General features: G+C 41.8%; 1 protein-coding gene across 2 annotated transcripts in view; it reads left to right on the top strand.

Annotated features, from left to right (window-relative positions):
• The window catches only part of TMEM232 (transmembrane protein 232), a 133798-nt gene extending 117197 nt beyond the window's left edge, over positions 1–16601 (top strand). For both annotated transcript variants that reach the window (XM_032770080.1, XM_032770081.1), the window contains 2 exons: positions 10725–10818; positions 14461–16601. In XM_032770080.1, the coding sequence (XP_032625971.1) occupies positions 10725–10818; positions 14461–14649 (283 nt within the window). In that variant the 3' untranslated portion in view covers positions 14650–16601. The remainder of the gene's footprint in view (positions 1–10724; positions 10819–14460) is intronic.
• Positions 16602–17130: the final 529 nt, after the last annotated feature.

Here is a 17130-nt window from a genome sequence, read left to right as displayed (position 1 = left end):
TTTAGAAGTTGGAATTAATTTGGAAAGATATTTTCAAATTTCACTATTTCAGCCCCCCGAAATGAAAATTCAAGCTCTTGATGACACTTCTAAAGAAGCTACAGATTTGAGGTATTGACCATGTATCCTTGGTGGCAGGTCAGGCTTGAGCATTGAAAGCAATGAGAGAAAAAGTCATTTGGCTGCCACATGTCAGTGCTTGTTTAACCAAGTTTTTAACCACCAGGTTTTGTGTGTCTCAGGATATATGAGACTTGGTGGAAATACTCTTCATTGTTTTATAACACTGCCATGGGAAAACATGGGTTTTCTGTAGTAAACTTATGAAAACAAGCCCAAAGATGCAGCAAAATACACATCAGGATTTCTATTCCCTTGACCTTCAGGCAGGCCAGATGACACAACTCTCTCCATTCTGTCAGAGTACAGCTACACGGGCAAAAAATAAAAAAATAAAATAAAAAAAAAGTGGTTTTTTTTTTTTTTAAAAAAAAACTCAGTTTAGCTAACGTAGGTTAAAAATAGAATTGAAAACCCAGCAACTGTGCTTTTAATTCAGGTTAGCAGCTTGAGTTAAAGCCTCTGGGGGAAACTGGGATTGAACTTGAGCTACTAACCCAAGTCTGAGTTGCCATGTTTCCACTGCTATTTTAAGCTGAGTTAGCTAATGAGGGTTAGTAAACCTGAGTTGAGAACATCCTCAGTGAAAGGCTGTGGTTAATGCTGTGTAGGTTGTATTCTGTCTAAAATTGGTCAGCTTCCTGTTTAAACATCTTTATTCTCTACTACAGCATAGACCTACCCTCAGTTGTAGGGACTTGTGTCCACCCTCTTAAATCCCTCCTAAAATTCTCTTATGGGAGAAGGCAGCCTGCTTGCCCCCCAACGGTGCAGGAACATCTCCAGATTGTACCATACCCACTGTCCTTAAAGCATTCTGCTGCCAAGACCCCCCAGAATATGGAACAGTCTGCAAATTCCCTGTATTTATGGGGGATCATGGGAGATCAGGAAGTCAGCCATAACATGGTGAATTTGTACAAGTGGAAGAGCAGCAGCAAGACAAAAGACCAAAGGAGAGTGTTTTGCCATTTGGTATTTTTCACTGTGTTTATTTAAGAGTCTTGTATGACGGATAGGACTCTACTCCAGTAGAGATACAGCAAGTTACAGCAGCTGAGAATCTGACCATTAACTTGGGTGACCAGGTGTCTGGTTTTCAACTAGAACACCTGGTTGAAACGGGACCCTGGTAACTCCAGTCAGCACTACTGACCGGGCCACTAAAAGTCCTGTTGGTAGTGCTGTGGAGCTAAGGCAGGCTAGTCCCTACCTATCCTGGCTCTGCGCTGCACCCCAGAAGCAGCAAGCAGGTCCTGCTCCTAGGCTGGGGGTAGGAGGGAAGGCGGCATGGGACTCAGTGTGCTGCCTCTCCCTCAAGCACCAGCTCAGTACTCCCATTGGTCAGGAACCATGGCCAATGGGAGCTGCAGGGGTGGTGCCTGCGGGCAAAAGCAGTGCACAGAGTCTCCTGGCCCCCCATCCAGGACCTGCCCGCTGGGGTATGGTGCAAAATCAGGACAGGCAAGAAGCCTGCCTTAGCCCCCCGTACTGTGCCACTGACCAGGAGCCATGGAGGTAAGCCCATGCCCTAACCCCGTGCCCCAGCCCCCTCCTGCATCCCAAACCCCTCATCTCTGGCCCCACCCCAGAGCCTGCACAATACAGAGCCTTCACCCCCCTGCAACCCAACCCCCTGCCCCAGCCCAGAGCCCCCTCCCACATCCAGAACCCCTCTGCACCACCTCCCATCTTGGAGCCCCCTCCTGTACCCCAAACCCTTCATCCTGGCCACACCCCCAGATGGAGCTTTTCTATGGTACAGTAAAAATGCTTATTTTTAAAGAGTAAAATTCTTTACTGAATATATTTTTCAGATTTAATTTGTTAACTAGCAAACTTTACTAAAACATAAGATTTGTCAATCAGAAAAAACAATCATTTAATGCCCCCGCCCCCCCAACCTTGATTCATGCTGTTTTAACAATCAGCCTCCACTGAACTAATATGGTAAGTTAACTCCACCGAAAATTCAGAAACAGATTTTATTAAATCAAGTCACAGAATTCTTCCTCACCACTTTATTGTGGACTGCAATTTTCCCTGTAAAGTTCCCAATTTTCCCTTCTGTGCAGCAGCACTCACAGAATCTATTATAGAGTTGTCATCATTACTATATCACAGCTTCACGTTGTCCTCTGCAGTTCCAGTTTAACAGCTGGTAGTTCAGGTGGTAAGATGGACATATCACACTTAAGAAGGAATATTTCCAAAGAGAGACTCCTATGGTACACCCCCAAAATGTTCAGGTATGGAGGTAATTGCACAAGCAAAATATATAGAGTAGCTGTGTGCATAAAACAGCCATTTTAGGTGGCTGATTATGATCAGCCAGGTCCTAAACAATGAGAGACTATTAAAACAGTTTCTGAACACCTTACAGTGATATTACAACAAAAACAATAGCAAGCACCTTGTTCTGACAATGAGCAGAAACTTTATACTGCAGCACACTGTGGTATAAAGAAAGTCTTTGACTAATCTGAGTCTTATAACAACAAGGCAGCAACCAGGGAACGATTGAACCTACAAATAAAGGCAAATGCAGACATGGCAGTGCTGATGTCAAGTAATAAGACCCAAATGAAATTTCCCAGTAGTATACTATGTTGGAAATTGCAGATAAAAATTGGAGGTGCTTCAGCTACTTATTACTTTTTTTTTTAAACCCAAGGTTTATTAACGGAGTTCCATGTCTTGAAGCTACTTAGCTGCTTCTGACCACTTCTAGCAAATTGTAAAAAAACTAAAGCATCTGAGGCATGCATCATTTTTCATTAGGTCATGTCAGATTTCATCATCCTATATCATTTGATGTACATTAACCTGATGCCATGTGAGGATAACATTCTATTACAGATTTAAGGGTTTACTGTCTAACATTTTCAGCGGAAATATGTTGAGTGCAATCACCAAAAGAACAGAGAGTCAGTGTGAAGCACTTCCTTGAAATTAAAGAAGTCAGCATATCCATAGTTTAACAGATGATGATTTTCCATGCACTGGGCTGCAGCTACAACAACTTAGCAAAAAGAAGCCTGAGGAAGATAACTTACAGGCAGAAGTCCAGCTGAAAGAATCCAGGATCTAAAAGAAGAAGAAACTAAAAACCTGTATACATAAGAAATGTCAATTCAGCGCTTAAAGAAAGGAAAGTGTAACTAATTCCATTAGAGAGATTGTGCTAGGAGGAAAATAAAACAAATATATTAGAATAAATAACAATCAGACAAATCTAAGAAAACTAATGCAGCAGCCAGCCAACAATAGAGCAAGAGGAAAATTGTGTAGGTCACTACAAACTATAGAAAAGATCACCACCTCCCAGATTTAAAATACAAAAAAAAAAAAATAGGAATATTGTCAAAATGCTATTTATAAAGCACATCATCTTCAAAAGACCCCAGACTGATTTACAGACTATGGGCCAGATGTCCCATTATATTTTTGCAGGATTCTCAACAGTGGCGGCTCCTGGCACCAGCGCTCCAAGCGTGTGCCTGGGGCAGCAAGCCACAGGGGACGGCCTGCTGGTCCCTGCAAGGGCAGCAGTCAGGCAGCCTGTGGGAGGTCCCTGGTCTTGCGGCTTTGGCGGCAATTCGGTGGCGGGTACGCCGAAGTCGCAGGACTGGCGGACCTCCTGCAGGCAAGCTGCCAAATCTGCATGACCGGGGCAGACCTCCCGCAGGCAAGCCTCCAAAGGCTGCCTGACTGCTGTGCTTGGGGTGGCAAAAAAGCTAGAGCCGCCCCTGGTTCTCAAACCTCATTGCACCGCAACCCGCTTCTGACAACAAAAATTACTACATGACACCACGAGAGGGGACCTAAGCCTGATCCTGCCCAAACCCCGCTGCCCCAGGCAGGTGGGTGAAAGTCAAAGTCCAAGCCTCACCACCCCAGGCAGAGGAACCAAAGCCAAAGCCCAAGGGCTACTGTCCCAGGCATGGGGCTTGTAACCTGAGCCCAGACATGCAGGGCTGAAGCCCTTAGGCTCAGGTTTTAGCCCAGGCAGTGGGTCCCAGCAAGTCTAACACCAGCCTTGCTGACCCCATTAAAATTAGGTCACAACCCATAGTTTGACAACTGCTGCATTATAGTATTGGGGCCAAGTACCATCCCAGACCACAAGATGCTCCCTCATGGCACAAAATGGCTCTGAAGGCCCATTACCCTCAGGACCCTCTTGCCTCTCCAAATAACTTGTTCCACACCCAAAATACACAATCATATTCCCTTTCCTAGGGTCTCATTTATTAAGTCTTTATAAAGATACAGTTTTCTGTGACCCTTCTCACTTGGGGTTTCCAATTTCACCCTCAGTCACCAGATGGTCAGGTTTCCTGCTCCCGCACTTGACTTACCTCTGAGCCAAGGAGCTCCGTCAGTTCTGCTGCAGCCCCTCATCTCTCTGGAGAGTCTTTTCACCCAAGCCTCCTGTCCTCGACCCTGCACTCCTGGGATCTGCTGGGACTCAGACAGGATTGCGTCTACCAGTCTTCTCTGTAGGTTATCTAACCTGCCACTCCCTACCCCTAGCATTCACTCTGAGGTTTTTATTTTTATCTCCTCCCCAGATGGCCTGATTTTTGCCGCATGACCTACCTGTCATGTGACTTTGCTTATTTTCTCCACCTGGGGAGGCAAACAAAGTGTCACAGGTAGGGCTAGACCCCTCACCGCTTAAAGGGGCAGTCACCCTGTGACATGTCCCTTCAGACCACTCTGGTGGCTAAAAAGAGTTGTAAAGCCTTATTGGATCCAGCCTCCACAGAATACTCCTTCATGACACAGAGACAGCATACTGGCTCTGTACTACCTGGTGCAAATGGCATGACGTGAGGAAAGAGATGGGGTTGGACTGCTACTGCTGGAATGATCATTAAATAGCAAAATGTAAGTTAAAGCAACCTGGAGGCTTCTCTAACTTATGCTGGCAGCCAAGTATGCCTTCCTGCTGGCCTGAAAATAGGGGAATCTTAATCTGACTGTTGTCCTTCTAAAAATATATGGGTACTCAGGAAAGAGGAGAGAACCTCACTACATCAGCTAGTAATGAAACAAAAAAAGTTTTAATTAAAAATGGAAAAAAATAAATATAAACTTAGCAGTGATGTTTTACAGTACAATTCAGGAAAAATTACTCCCCTCCTGGGTTGCCTGTGAGAAGAGAACAGTGTAATTTAGGAAGGGGCACCAAAAGGCATTGTCCTAGCATTTGGGGATCACTAGGAGGCCGGGATGCCTCTGCCATGCCCCTTCCTTCCTAGTTTCTCCCTGTGCTGGGGAGGTGTGATGCAGTTGCCATTAAGCTAGCTCCACACCACTAGAGAATCCTCAGACACAGGGGAGGCCCTGCTGTAGTCAGGGCAGCTGTGCCCAGCTGGCTTCAGGGCAGCTGTGCACAGGTGGAACAGAACAAGGTGACTGTAACACAACTAAGAATGGAGGCCAATATGTAAATGAAAGGTACTGCTAACTGCTATGCTAATTTCTCGGTGTGTTTTCAGATAATCCCTTTATTCCATTTAGTAAAACAAAAGGCTCTGACTTTGGAAATATAATAGTTCCGTGTTTAAATCTCCATCTTCCACTGAGGGCAATTTATAAACCTTTGCTATGGACTATGCAGGTGCTTAGATATTTGAAAGAAACCTTCCATTTACTGTATGAGAATGTTGAAGAGGCACTATGTGGATAATTATCTCAATTCATTAGCATAGGTGAAAGCTTAAGAGTGAGAGCTTTATCACAATGATTTATAAGGAAAGTTAACATCACAGACTATATTAACACTTATCTTTTTTATTGTTATAAATGTAATGTCTATAGATGATACATCAACAATGTGAAAAAAAATCAAGGATACTTGTTTTTATCTATAGTTAAATACTATGATGTTGCTCACTATGATGGTGGCAGCTTCATTTTTAGTAAGCATTTGATATGGATTTCAATAAGGCAGTTCAAGCTTGTTAGCTAAGTGAATATCAAATTCAGTGAACTGGGTATTTTGGTCTCATTTTAAGTTAAAGTGGTTTCACATTAGTGAATACTTGCTGCTTGTACAGTTGGTTCATACATAGACATCTGTAAGGTACTTTAGGGATTCAGCACTGCAGTTGTTTGAAAATACTGTGGTTGTACAAATGCACTCAGGTATTACATCAGGCTGCTTTCAGTGCTGCACAAGTCCTGTCATCCATTTTTCTTCCTCTGTTTAAAATATATGAATAAGGTTAGTAGAAAATAAAGCAGAAGAAAAATATCATACAGATTAGCATAGAGGAAATGGCAAAAACCCATTAAAATGTCTGCTTTCAACAATCTTAGGTAAGCCCATTGATGCTGTTCCTCTGTGCTAGAGGGCTTGTGAATACATAGAATACAGTGAACTGCTGGGAATGGCTGTTTTCTTGGAAGTCATTTTGTAAAGTGTAGGTCACAATTTTTTCCCTTTAAAATCTCACAGCCTTGAGCAAAAGTTTAAAGATTATCAATTTCAAGTTATATCCCCAGTGCATCTGCAAAGGAGGTTTTGATCGGTAAGAAAACATCTATTTTCTGTTCACTAGAAAAATCATGATTTGCATTTCCCTTTTTCTACTGTGGGTCACCAGGCCCTCAATTGATCTTTACTGACCAGCTTCATCTTAAATCAATTCAGAGTTATTTAGTGTGCACACTGAGAAACTACCACTTGTACTTCAGATGCTACAAAATCACTTCCAAGGAAATTTAAGCAATTCAGATAGTTTCTCTAGATGAAATTGAACTGTGTTGTACTGCACAAAATTGAGAGAGAGCTGACGTGGAACTAAGAAGCTGAAAGAGTTTAATCAACCTGGTAGTCAAAAATGGTACAGGTTGGCAAGAGTACAGGATGTATATGGTATAGTCAATTGTGTGTCAGGTTTTATGGTACAATTTGTCCATCTGTGAGCTACAGTCTTACTTGGTAGCTGAAGCGAATGGGATAAGGTTGATACAGGTAAGAAACATTTTATGGGGTTGTTTTTATTTTTAAAGAACTATTCCAGTTCTCTTTTAAGCCACTGTAGGTTATTGTTATTGTAACAAGTTCCAATATCACCACTGTACTTAATGTAGCATCCATCTTTTTACCATAAAACAAATCCTTCTTTTCAGTGCTGCCTAACTGGACTATAGAAATTCAAACTTGACTGAGTTTTATCATATAAGATCTCAGCAGTCTGATAGAAAATGCCTAGCTCTATAGGGGAAAGTAATTACTCTATGTATATAGTTTGTAAAGGTTTTGGGAGCCTCACAGATGGAAAACGTTATCTTATTTTTTATATTCTTTATATTGTTCCATGCAGAAAGCGTGCCTGGTGCTTTACGAGCAAGTAAAAAAGATAGATCCCTGCCCCAGTTTTTTCTGCTTTGCTATTAGTAAAAAGGTGTTTTTTCCATTTTTAAAGAAAAACATGTTATTTGTGTCTCTTGGAGCATAAAGAAATATGGGTTATTCATCACCACTACATGGGGGGAAAATACTTTGAAATTGCTACGCTTTTTAACTTCAGAAATCCTTTACTGTGCAGGTGTGGCATATTTTAGTCACAAAATTGTATTATGCTCTTTATAATTATTATTTGAATTTATACTACTTTTACAATTAGGCATAATTACTAAAATAAATGTGCAATAGTCAACTAGGAATGCTTTGGGGAAAAACAAGTAAATATGCAAAACAAGACCTAGGTTAAAAAAACATCTAGATTGTCAGGGAAACCCGGGAAAAAAGGGAAGTCACTGAAAGGGAGTATGCATCCAACACCAAGGAATATCTACGTAATACAGATGGCCAGGCCATATTCAGAACTGAAGATCTTCACTATCCTGTTCTCTCCCTTAGTTTCTTTTTTTATTTTTTTCTATGAGTTTGCAAATTCCTGTGTAGTCCTATGTTGTGTGCTCTAAATCCCTAGGGCACCTGCATTTTGTCTGGCTACAAATGAGAGGGAAGCATAATATTGAGGCTAAAGTACAGGACTAGGAGTCAGGAGATCTGGGTTCTAGTCGCTGTATAATAGGGATACTTCCTTATCTAACAGGTGGTGTGAGGCTGAAATAATATTTGTTTTGTGCTTTGATATCCTCACATGGCAGGACTATACATGTGCAATATATTATGATGAGTCTTTATTAATGTTACTATCGGATGACAGTACAGCTTAATTTTTAGGAAACTCCTTTATTTCATTTAGTTCCTGCCTTTTTCACAGTGCAGTACTGCTCAGGCATGGCAATAAAAGCAACTTCACACAATGTCCCTTTTCTTCCAGGCTGCTTGCAGGACTTTGCCCTTATCTCTTTTTAGCACCATCTGTGGTAGTAACTGTGTAAGCTGTAATCTACATATGAGATAGCTAATGTATTTTTAATCACCAGGATATATAATCCTTCTCAGAGTGTGGGAGGTAATAATAGCTGAAATCTGTCTACATTACAGCTACTACTGATGGAGCTGCACTGGTAGCAAATTACAGTTATAGAGCTTGCTAGTGTAGACAAAGGCCCAGAGAAGCCATATTCACTCACTTTAAACAATCTGTTAGCTTGTTCCAAGAGCAGACTCTTGGATGATTGTGTTTAGCAGCTGTTATTGCTCCAGAACAACTAGGTCAGCTGGATAGTGTTGGAGTGTTGCCCACTCCCTGGCCCTGACTGTGTAAAGAAAACAGGGAGGAAAAAGAGTCATTTGTCCAATAGGAGTGTTGCTTTTCAAAACAGATACATTTTGGGGAGGAAAGGGTGACAGAAGGGACTTGGAGGCCTCTGGGAGCCCTCCACCTGCTCTATCTGAGAAGGAACCCAAGAGTCACTCATGGCAACAGCAAGAGAGTAGGTAGCATGAGGTAGCCCAGCTGCTGAAGACAGGAGGCAGGGGAAGTCTCTCTAGGCTCCCTGCAGGTGGTGAGAATGGCAGGGTCAGAACTAATGATCTCCCCACAAATACCTTCATTAATAGGGAAGAGGGGCATGAAAGAGACCAGCAACTCTCCCAAAGAAATACTCTTAACAGGACAACAGGAGAGAGAAGGTTGTTCCTGAAATATAAGCACAGGGAGTGATAATATTCTCCATTCCAACTTCCCCATTCCTTGCATCAGGGTGGTCCTCTGAATTATCACAAGACGGGGGAAACATGTCTAGATTCTCTGTAAGGGACGGAGAAACAAATTCTCCACTCGGTGAGGGAAAGCCTTTGGCCGTGCATTTTCTTTTAGCGTGGGCCTCCTCCAAAGCCCACTGAAGTCAATAGAAAGACTGCGTGACTTCAGTGGGCTTTGGATTAGAGCTCTGTTGACAATTTTGAAAGCATGCAAGGCAGATTCATCACTTTTCTTTGTGTGCTCACTATCTGAGTTTTTAGCTCAGAGTTCTGGATATAACAGTGCTTATTATAATGTGTAGTTAGAATACTGTTGCCCCTCTGCTGAGCAGTAGCAGAAGTCAGCATCTTGCAGGTTGGTTTCCCATTTAAGAAGAAATCAGTGACACTGATTTCTGGCATTTTCTTAGTATAACTTGTTGATTTACACCAGTGCTGGGACATAAGGAGTCAAACAACTTAACCAAAACCCTCTTGCAGGAATCCCAGCCCAAATACTAATGCCTGGTTCCTTAGAAGCAACTCTGCACCAAGAACTAACCACAGAGGAAGAGTCTAAGGCAGAGAGCAACTTCTCTGTTTGCACCTGCTCCTTCCAAAGAGTTCCCATCACAAAAAAGCTAACACCACAGAATTTCTTCAGAGACCACATTGCTCACAGTCTGAGTAAAAATCGTAAGATTATATAACAGCACCCCTTTGTGACTTCTGCTCTAAAAATACTTATTAACAGAATTTAGATGCTACTGGGATAAGGTAGGTGAGGTAATATCTTTTACTGGACCATCTGGTGTTGGTGGAAGGTACAAGATTTCAAACTTCACAGAGCTTTTTCTCTGGTCTAGGGAAGGAACCAGAGTGTCTGAGCTAATAAGTTGGGACAGATTGTTTACTTAACAACTTGTATTTAGCTCAGACACTCTGGTTTCCTTCCGCAGATCTGAGGAAGAGCTCTGTGAAGCCTTAAAGTTAGTACTTTCCACGAACACAAGTTGGTCGAACAAAAGATATTTCCTTGCCTACCTTGTCTATCTCATATCCTGGAATCAACATGGCAACAAACAATATTGTAACCAATTTTAGATTCTACTATGATGGGTGTTATAGGTAACCCTATGGTAGGTATTCAGTTGAAACAATCATGCTGCAAGTGAACAGGTAGCCTTTTTATGTTACTGCAATATTTATGGTATTCCTTATACTTAGCACAGAATAGGGAATGCAGAGAAACAGCATTACTTGCAGTTATGAAGATTTCAATATTGATCGCTACTCAGAGCTGGTCTGATGACACAGTGATGAAAATTCCTGAGCTCTATTTATATTAGCACTCCAACTCTTTTTTCCATTGATGGAAATGCACTGGCTACGATTTCCTCAAAAAGACTAGCATAGACGCAGGCATGATTTCAAGAAAAGGAATGCTGATACGTAATGATGCTGGATGTTTCTCTTTTTACTAAAGGGAAGAACTTTTGCAAGCAAGAATACCAATTTATCCATATCCAGATATCCTTACCCGGACAGATAGGGAGCTAAAGAAGATAATTGAGGATCAGGTAAGATCCTTATTTCCCTTTTTTGTTTGACAAGTAGCACTGTTTACAATTATAAAAAAGCTCTTTGAGCAAGGAGAAGCAGACCTGAAAAAAATATGCATTTACATAAATTGAATATTGAGCATTATAAAATTCAGCCATTGCCAAACTTGATTACCTTTTAACTCTGCTACAAGTGCATGTTATTTGCTTCCTTAAGTTATGGAAAACACTGCCTTTTGTTATTTGTTAAAAAATAGCCTAATCCTGATCTCCTGAATTAGCACTGATTTCTTCTGACAAAAATCTTACATCTGAGTACAGAGCACTGATTTCTTCTGATGTGTGTTCTAACAACTGAATCCAAATTCAGTTTTCTGGTGACCATCCTTTACTCTTGACAGATCAAAAAGATTTCTTAATCACTTTGTTCTTGTAGGATTTACATGAGCTGGAGAGGCACGAGGCTAGTCCATTAAAGCAATACATTAATCCACTGCACTGCATTCAGGCAGCAACTTCTTTATCTAAAAATATATCATTACATTCTCCTTTTATTTATTTAGAAAGATATATTCAATTTGACCTTGTTGCTTAACCTCAACTTGATAGATATGCCAGCACTACAGAGGTAAATTTTCACTATAGCTCACGGAGACTTAGTGATGGACTGCCGTTAGCAATTCCTGATTGGCAACAGATGCTAGTAACATTGGAGTGTATCAGGTGGCTAAATTGGAAGGCATTGTGCCAATAATTTGTCATTACATTTAGCTACATATTAGCATTTTGTAATTTCGTGAGAACTGCTATATTATGATTATTATTTATATTACCATAGTGCAGTGGGAGCCGCAATTGGCTGAACCCGCGGACACGGCAGTTAAACAAACCAATAACAAGCGGCATCCCAAGTTTGGGAAACAGTGCATAGTGCCTAGGAACCCCAGTGATGGACCAGAACCTCATTGTGCTAGGTGCTGTACAAACAGAATGAAACAATAGTCCCTGCCCCTGTTCGCTTTCTTTCTCTAGTCACCATCTCTCTGTTTGTATTCTCCCAGTCTTTTCTCTCTCTCTCACCCACCCACACACCTGGTCAGATCCATACCCATTCAAACCCATGGCCCACATGTTGCTGGTTCCTGGGCAGACTCTATCAGGCCTTGTTTTAGGTATGGCCCCTTAACTGTCTCATAGACTTTAGATGCTCATGATGGTCCCTTCTGGTCTTAGTCTGACATCATGCACATCGCAGGCAACAGAACCTCACCCACTAGACCCATAACCTCTGGCTGAGTTACTGAAGTCTTCAAATCATGATTTAAAGACTTCAAGTTACTAAGAATACACCATTTACATTTGTTTAACGTGCAAGTGACCCATGCCCCTTGTTGAAGAGGAAAATGAAAAAATCCTTGTATCTCTTTCAATCTGACCCAGGAGAAAATTCCTTCCTGACCCCAAATATGGCAATCAGCAACCTTATGTGAAGGGCACATTCAGACATCAGTTTCAATGAGATTTTAATTCAACCCATAACAAGAGTTAACCCAGTTCATAACAATCTGCTGCATAGCTAAGGGTGATTGGTTTAATTCTTTGATACAGTTAATCATGGATTTAACACTCAGATATGCCAGGCTATCTCACAGTATTGTCCAAACCCATCTCTTTTCACATCCAAATGTGGAAACATTTTCTGAGAGGACTGTTATATGCCATTTTACTTATTTGTGAGCCTCTGCTACTTGGGACTAGAATCTCCTGTTTGCCAGGCTTGATGGACTGTCCATTTGAACTTTTGGAAGAGTGCTCTGTATGTCCTCAAGACTATTACTAGCTGCAATAAGATCAGCCAGGCTAGTAAGGGAGATTTACACTAACTGATCATACACATTTTCTAAATATAAGAGGGGTACTATGCCCAGATCCTAAATTCCTAACTAAGGGCTAGATTGTGACAGGTATGCAAGAGGGCGAGGGCACATGGAGCATCTCCCTATCTTTTGTATCCTTTACTAGGGTCTGGTTTGAATGCTGTTAAAAGACCAATACCTGCTCCTGGTTATTGCCACTGTGGGTGTTGTTTGATTGATTTGTGGACATGTCAGTGCTTTAATGTCTTAGAACATGCTTCATTGGGACCCAGGTAGCCTCTACAGTAAGTCTTAGTAAGCTATGCAAAGCTACACAAGCCTGCTACTTGCACTTATATTCATACCTTTACTCAGTATTGCTCTTTCTATTGATCTGGCAGCTAAGTCTGATGTCCAGTTCAGTAGAGCAAGCTGCAGTCTTTATTAAACTGGTACTCCTCAAAGCCACGTCCTACTGACAGGGCTGCCCAGAGGATTCAGGGGGGCTGGGGCAAAGCAACTTTGGGGGCCCCTTTCCATAAAAAAAGTTGCAATACTATAGAATACTATATTCTCGTGGGGGCTCCTGTGGGGCCCAGGGCTTGGGGCAAATTGCCCCACTGCCCCCCTCCCCCGCCTACTGACAGTATTATAAGGAGAACAAAAGGTTATTTCTTCATAGATTTTTCAGTATATTGTCTGCTAGAGTCCCACATTTATCTTCCCATTTTCTCCAAGGTCTTTAGTAGTACAGTATATAGCATTTGATTAAACTGAAAAGCACCTTGGGGTGGGGAGGGACCATACGCCTTATACAACATCAGGTGACCCCAAAGGCCAAAGCTTTCAAGAGGGTTCAATGCCAGAAATGGATGTGCTCCCAAGTGTGGGTATTTTGCTTCACAAAGAACAAGAGTAAGTAAATAACTTTTTCTTTGTTATGTTAATCAGAAGTGCTGTTTTGGTTTTTGGACTTGCTTTTGCCATCAATATTCCTGTCAGCTACCCAAAAGCATGAGAAAATTTACATTTCAGCCCAGAATTTACCATACCTGGTCCTGTGCTTTGAGACTGTGGTTCCTCCCGCTCCCCTCCCCCTCCCCCCCACAATTTTTCTTCTTATGAAACCTAACCCCCACCCAAAACACCTGACACATTTTTATTGCTGCATTACTCAGACTTGGATTTTTCTGTATTTAAGAGTCTGTAGCTGCAGGGCCTCCATTAATGCAGTAATAACATTGTCACTGAGGAACAAAAAAAGAGACATTAACTTCTGTTTCTTGATTGCAGCACTAAAACACTTTTGGTCTTTTTCAGCAAAATGTTTTTACTTCTGTCAATGCCTATATTTCCTATTAAGGCTGAAATAAGCTAATACATTTCTTACTTGGTCCCCCCCTTCCCTCCCCTGAGTTTCTCAGCATTGAGAATGTCTGTAAGTGAAACCATGAGATAGACTGGAAATATGAATACCAACTGTATTATGTTTAAGTTAGAGCTGAGCAGGGCTGTCCACAAATGAATGATATTTTCCACTAGACGTGTGAGCCTTCCACTTTGCAAAGTCATACTCTTCTGTTTTAGCAGCAATAAGGCAAGCTATGACATCCGTCCACTGCCCCAACCCTTGCACACAGCTGCAAGCCTCCAACAGAAGCCCTCTTGCTAAATACCTGCCCTTACCTGCTCTTGCTGTTTGTGCAACTGTTTTGCTCATGTTAACCCCGGTTATGCCAAATTGTGTTTTTTCCTATATAGGCATCATTCACCAAAATGAAATCACTCTCTTGTTTTGCAACAGTGGCAGAAAGAGCTGCAGATCAGACTGAAGGAAGAGGAGGAGCTCCTGGAGAAAGAACGTCAGGAAAAACAAAAGGAGGAGGAAGAGCAATTCAGAGAAATTATGAAAAGGCGAGAAGAAAAGCTGCACAAGAAAACCAAACCTTATGAGCTTCCTGTTAAACACAAAGCTGAAGATTTGATACAGTGAATTAAAAGAGCCAACTGTCAGTATTTCAGCAACCAGCACAAATAAAGGACTGAGTTTCTAATCTAAATTTTAATACTTAAAATTAAAATTAAAAGAAAAATTATAAAAAATAACTGCTCCCCAGTGACCAATTGGTGGGTACTTGTAGAATGACCTAGCGTGCCAGGTCTGCAGCTCTGTGACACCCGAGGAATCCATTCCCCTGAGGATTTCAGCAGTCTAGGAAAAATCCCTGGGTGTTACTGAGCTGTTGAAGCACTCTCTGAGTCCTTAGTAATGGGGGTGTTTTTGGAGTAAGAGGAAGTGGCTGGAGCACCACAGCATCCAGTATTCCCCAACTGCTGGAGTAGCCCTTTTAGATCACGGGAAGCCAGGTTTAATGTAAAGTAGTCCTGAGGTTGCCTTTTGTTATAAGGAGGACTTGGATGGGCCTAGTGTCAGGGAGCCTCTGCCCCTCACATGCCCTGAGCCGATCGTAGCTGCTGCTAAGGCTGTAGCCCATTAGTCTTAGAAACATGCAAAAAGGCTCCATTTCAGTAAATGGGATTAGGGAAAATCTTTTTATAGCTTTGACTTCCCGAGGTTCATTTGGAGTTTCTACTTCCAACAATGAACTGAAGCTTCCAAATTTTACCTGATTTCAGGTTGAAATCAGAGATTTCTGATGGTCTCCCTTCAGAACCATGCACTGGCCAAATAGCAGCTCACATTTGCCACAGGACTAGCAAGCCTTTGTGACCTTGGCCTTAGTTTCGGTTTGAAACAAAACCAGGCACATTTTTCTGTATTCAGGTTTCCTTAAGAAAGGTTCATAAAGCTCCAGTTATTTCCTAAATGCAAGAACTTTCATGCATCATCACTTTTTGCTACACTCTTTTGAGATAAGATATATCAGAAAAGTGATCGTTAAACCTGCAGCAACTAAGAGCCTCAACTAACTGCAAATTTTTCAATTATCTTTTTTCCAATAGTATAATTAGCATTTCTTCCTATTAATTCTTGACTTACGATCACACAGCATATTTTATCATTTGTAAATAGAAGTAGTTGCTGTTCATTACTAAACAATTAAATATGAATTAGTTGTAAATAATTGATAAGTGGCATTTCTGAATCGTCTCTGAAAAGAATGAGCATCAACTGAGTTTTGCCTGTGTGAGCAAATCTTAGAATAAAACCAGTTATAAACTTGGCAGAATACGGGAGCAATGAATTGAAACAAATTCTTCTTGAAAGTTTCTTTAAAAAAAAAAACACAAAAACCTAAGAAATCAGCAAGAGTAGGCTAGAATCATATTATTCTTGAAATACAGCAGATCTCCCATTGCTGGCATTGGGCCTCTTGGGCATGTGGTTATGTGATTTGAATGCACAGTTATACTACTTGCGTTTGCTAATTTGGCATGTGATTGTATCATTAGGTATCATAGCTAAAATAGTTGTGATGAATGGGGGAGTTCATGCTTCTTTGAGCAGACATTTCAGGTGACCAAAGACAATGTTACATTGATTCATGTTTGGAGGGTTACTTTTGAAGACCTGTGAAATGCATAACTCAAGACTAGTAGAGAAACCCTACAGATCTCAGTATCCCCAAGAATACCCAGTCTCTCTGAATTGTTCCCCAAGCTTTCTCTCCCATTCCTCTTTTTCCCCTGACAATGGGTTTGAAAGGAGTCATTCGAACCTGCGTGCTTTCCTAACACCTGTCCTGAGTTCCCTCCCCAAACAAAGGAAGATTGCTTTGTGCCTAAAATGAACCCACAGAAGTTTATGCTGATTGGTTCATGACTGTATCCATTGAGAAAAATCTCTGCGGGATTAGGGATGAAATACCATGGGGGATGGTCATCACATTGGTCTTGCCCCTTTCATCACCAGCACCCCCCTTCCACAGCTACAGCAGCCTGCCCTACAGCCTAGAAGCAGAGGGCTTCTGCAGGATTGGTGGAATGTGTCACATAGCTCATGCTTCCCCCACGTTCCCCAGCCAGAATCTATCAGCTTTTGGCTCTCCTTCAAACACAGGGAAGGGGCAGGGAGGTGTACGTGGCCTAAACTATAGCGCATGTATGGCTATTTCACACTGTGCTGTAACCACAGTCACTTCAGTGGGTTTACTCCTGATTTACATTGGTATCGGAGGAGAATTCAGATAATAAATGGTCCAGAGACAACGGGGGGGGGGGTCATGTGCCCCCCTCCCACCCTGGCCCTGATTTGCTGCTTGGCTTGTACTGAGCATGCTCAGTAACACTGCTGCAACTGGCTGCTCTTGTTCTGCTCTCCCCTTCCCCACCCAAGCACAGGTTCTCTCTCAGATTTGTCTTCAAATTCAGCTGGTTTCCTTGTTTCAATGTCAATTGAAACTAAATCAGAATACGACAAACATATTTAAAAAATTAGCCATTCATGAGCATGTCTCTGTCTGGTAAAAACAGTAGCAGCTACACTTACAGAACTTTGCATCCAACGAAGTGG

The sequence above is a fragment of the Chelonoidis abingdonii genome, chromosome 6 (assembly GCF_003597395.2).
Source record: "Chelonoidis abingdonii isolate Lonesome George chromosome 6, CheloAbing_2.0, whole genome shotgun sequence".
NCBI classification, from domain to species: domain Eukaryota; kingdom Metazoa; phylum Chordata; order Testudines; family Testudinidae; genus Chelonoidis; species Chelonoidis abingdonii.
This window is presented reverse-complemented; position numbering and strand designations above follow the sequence as displayed.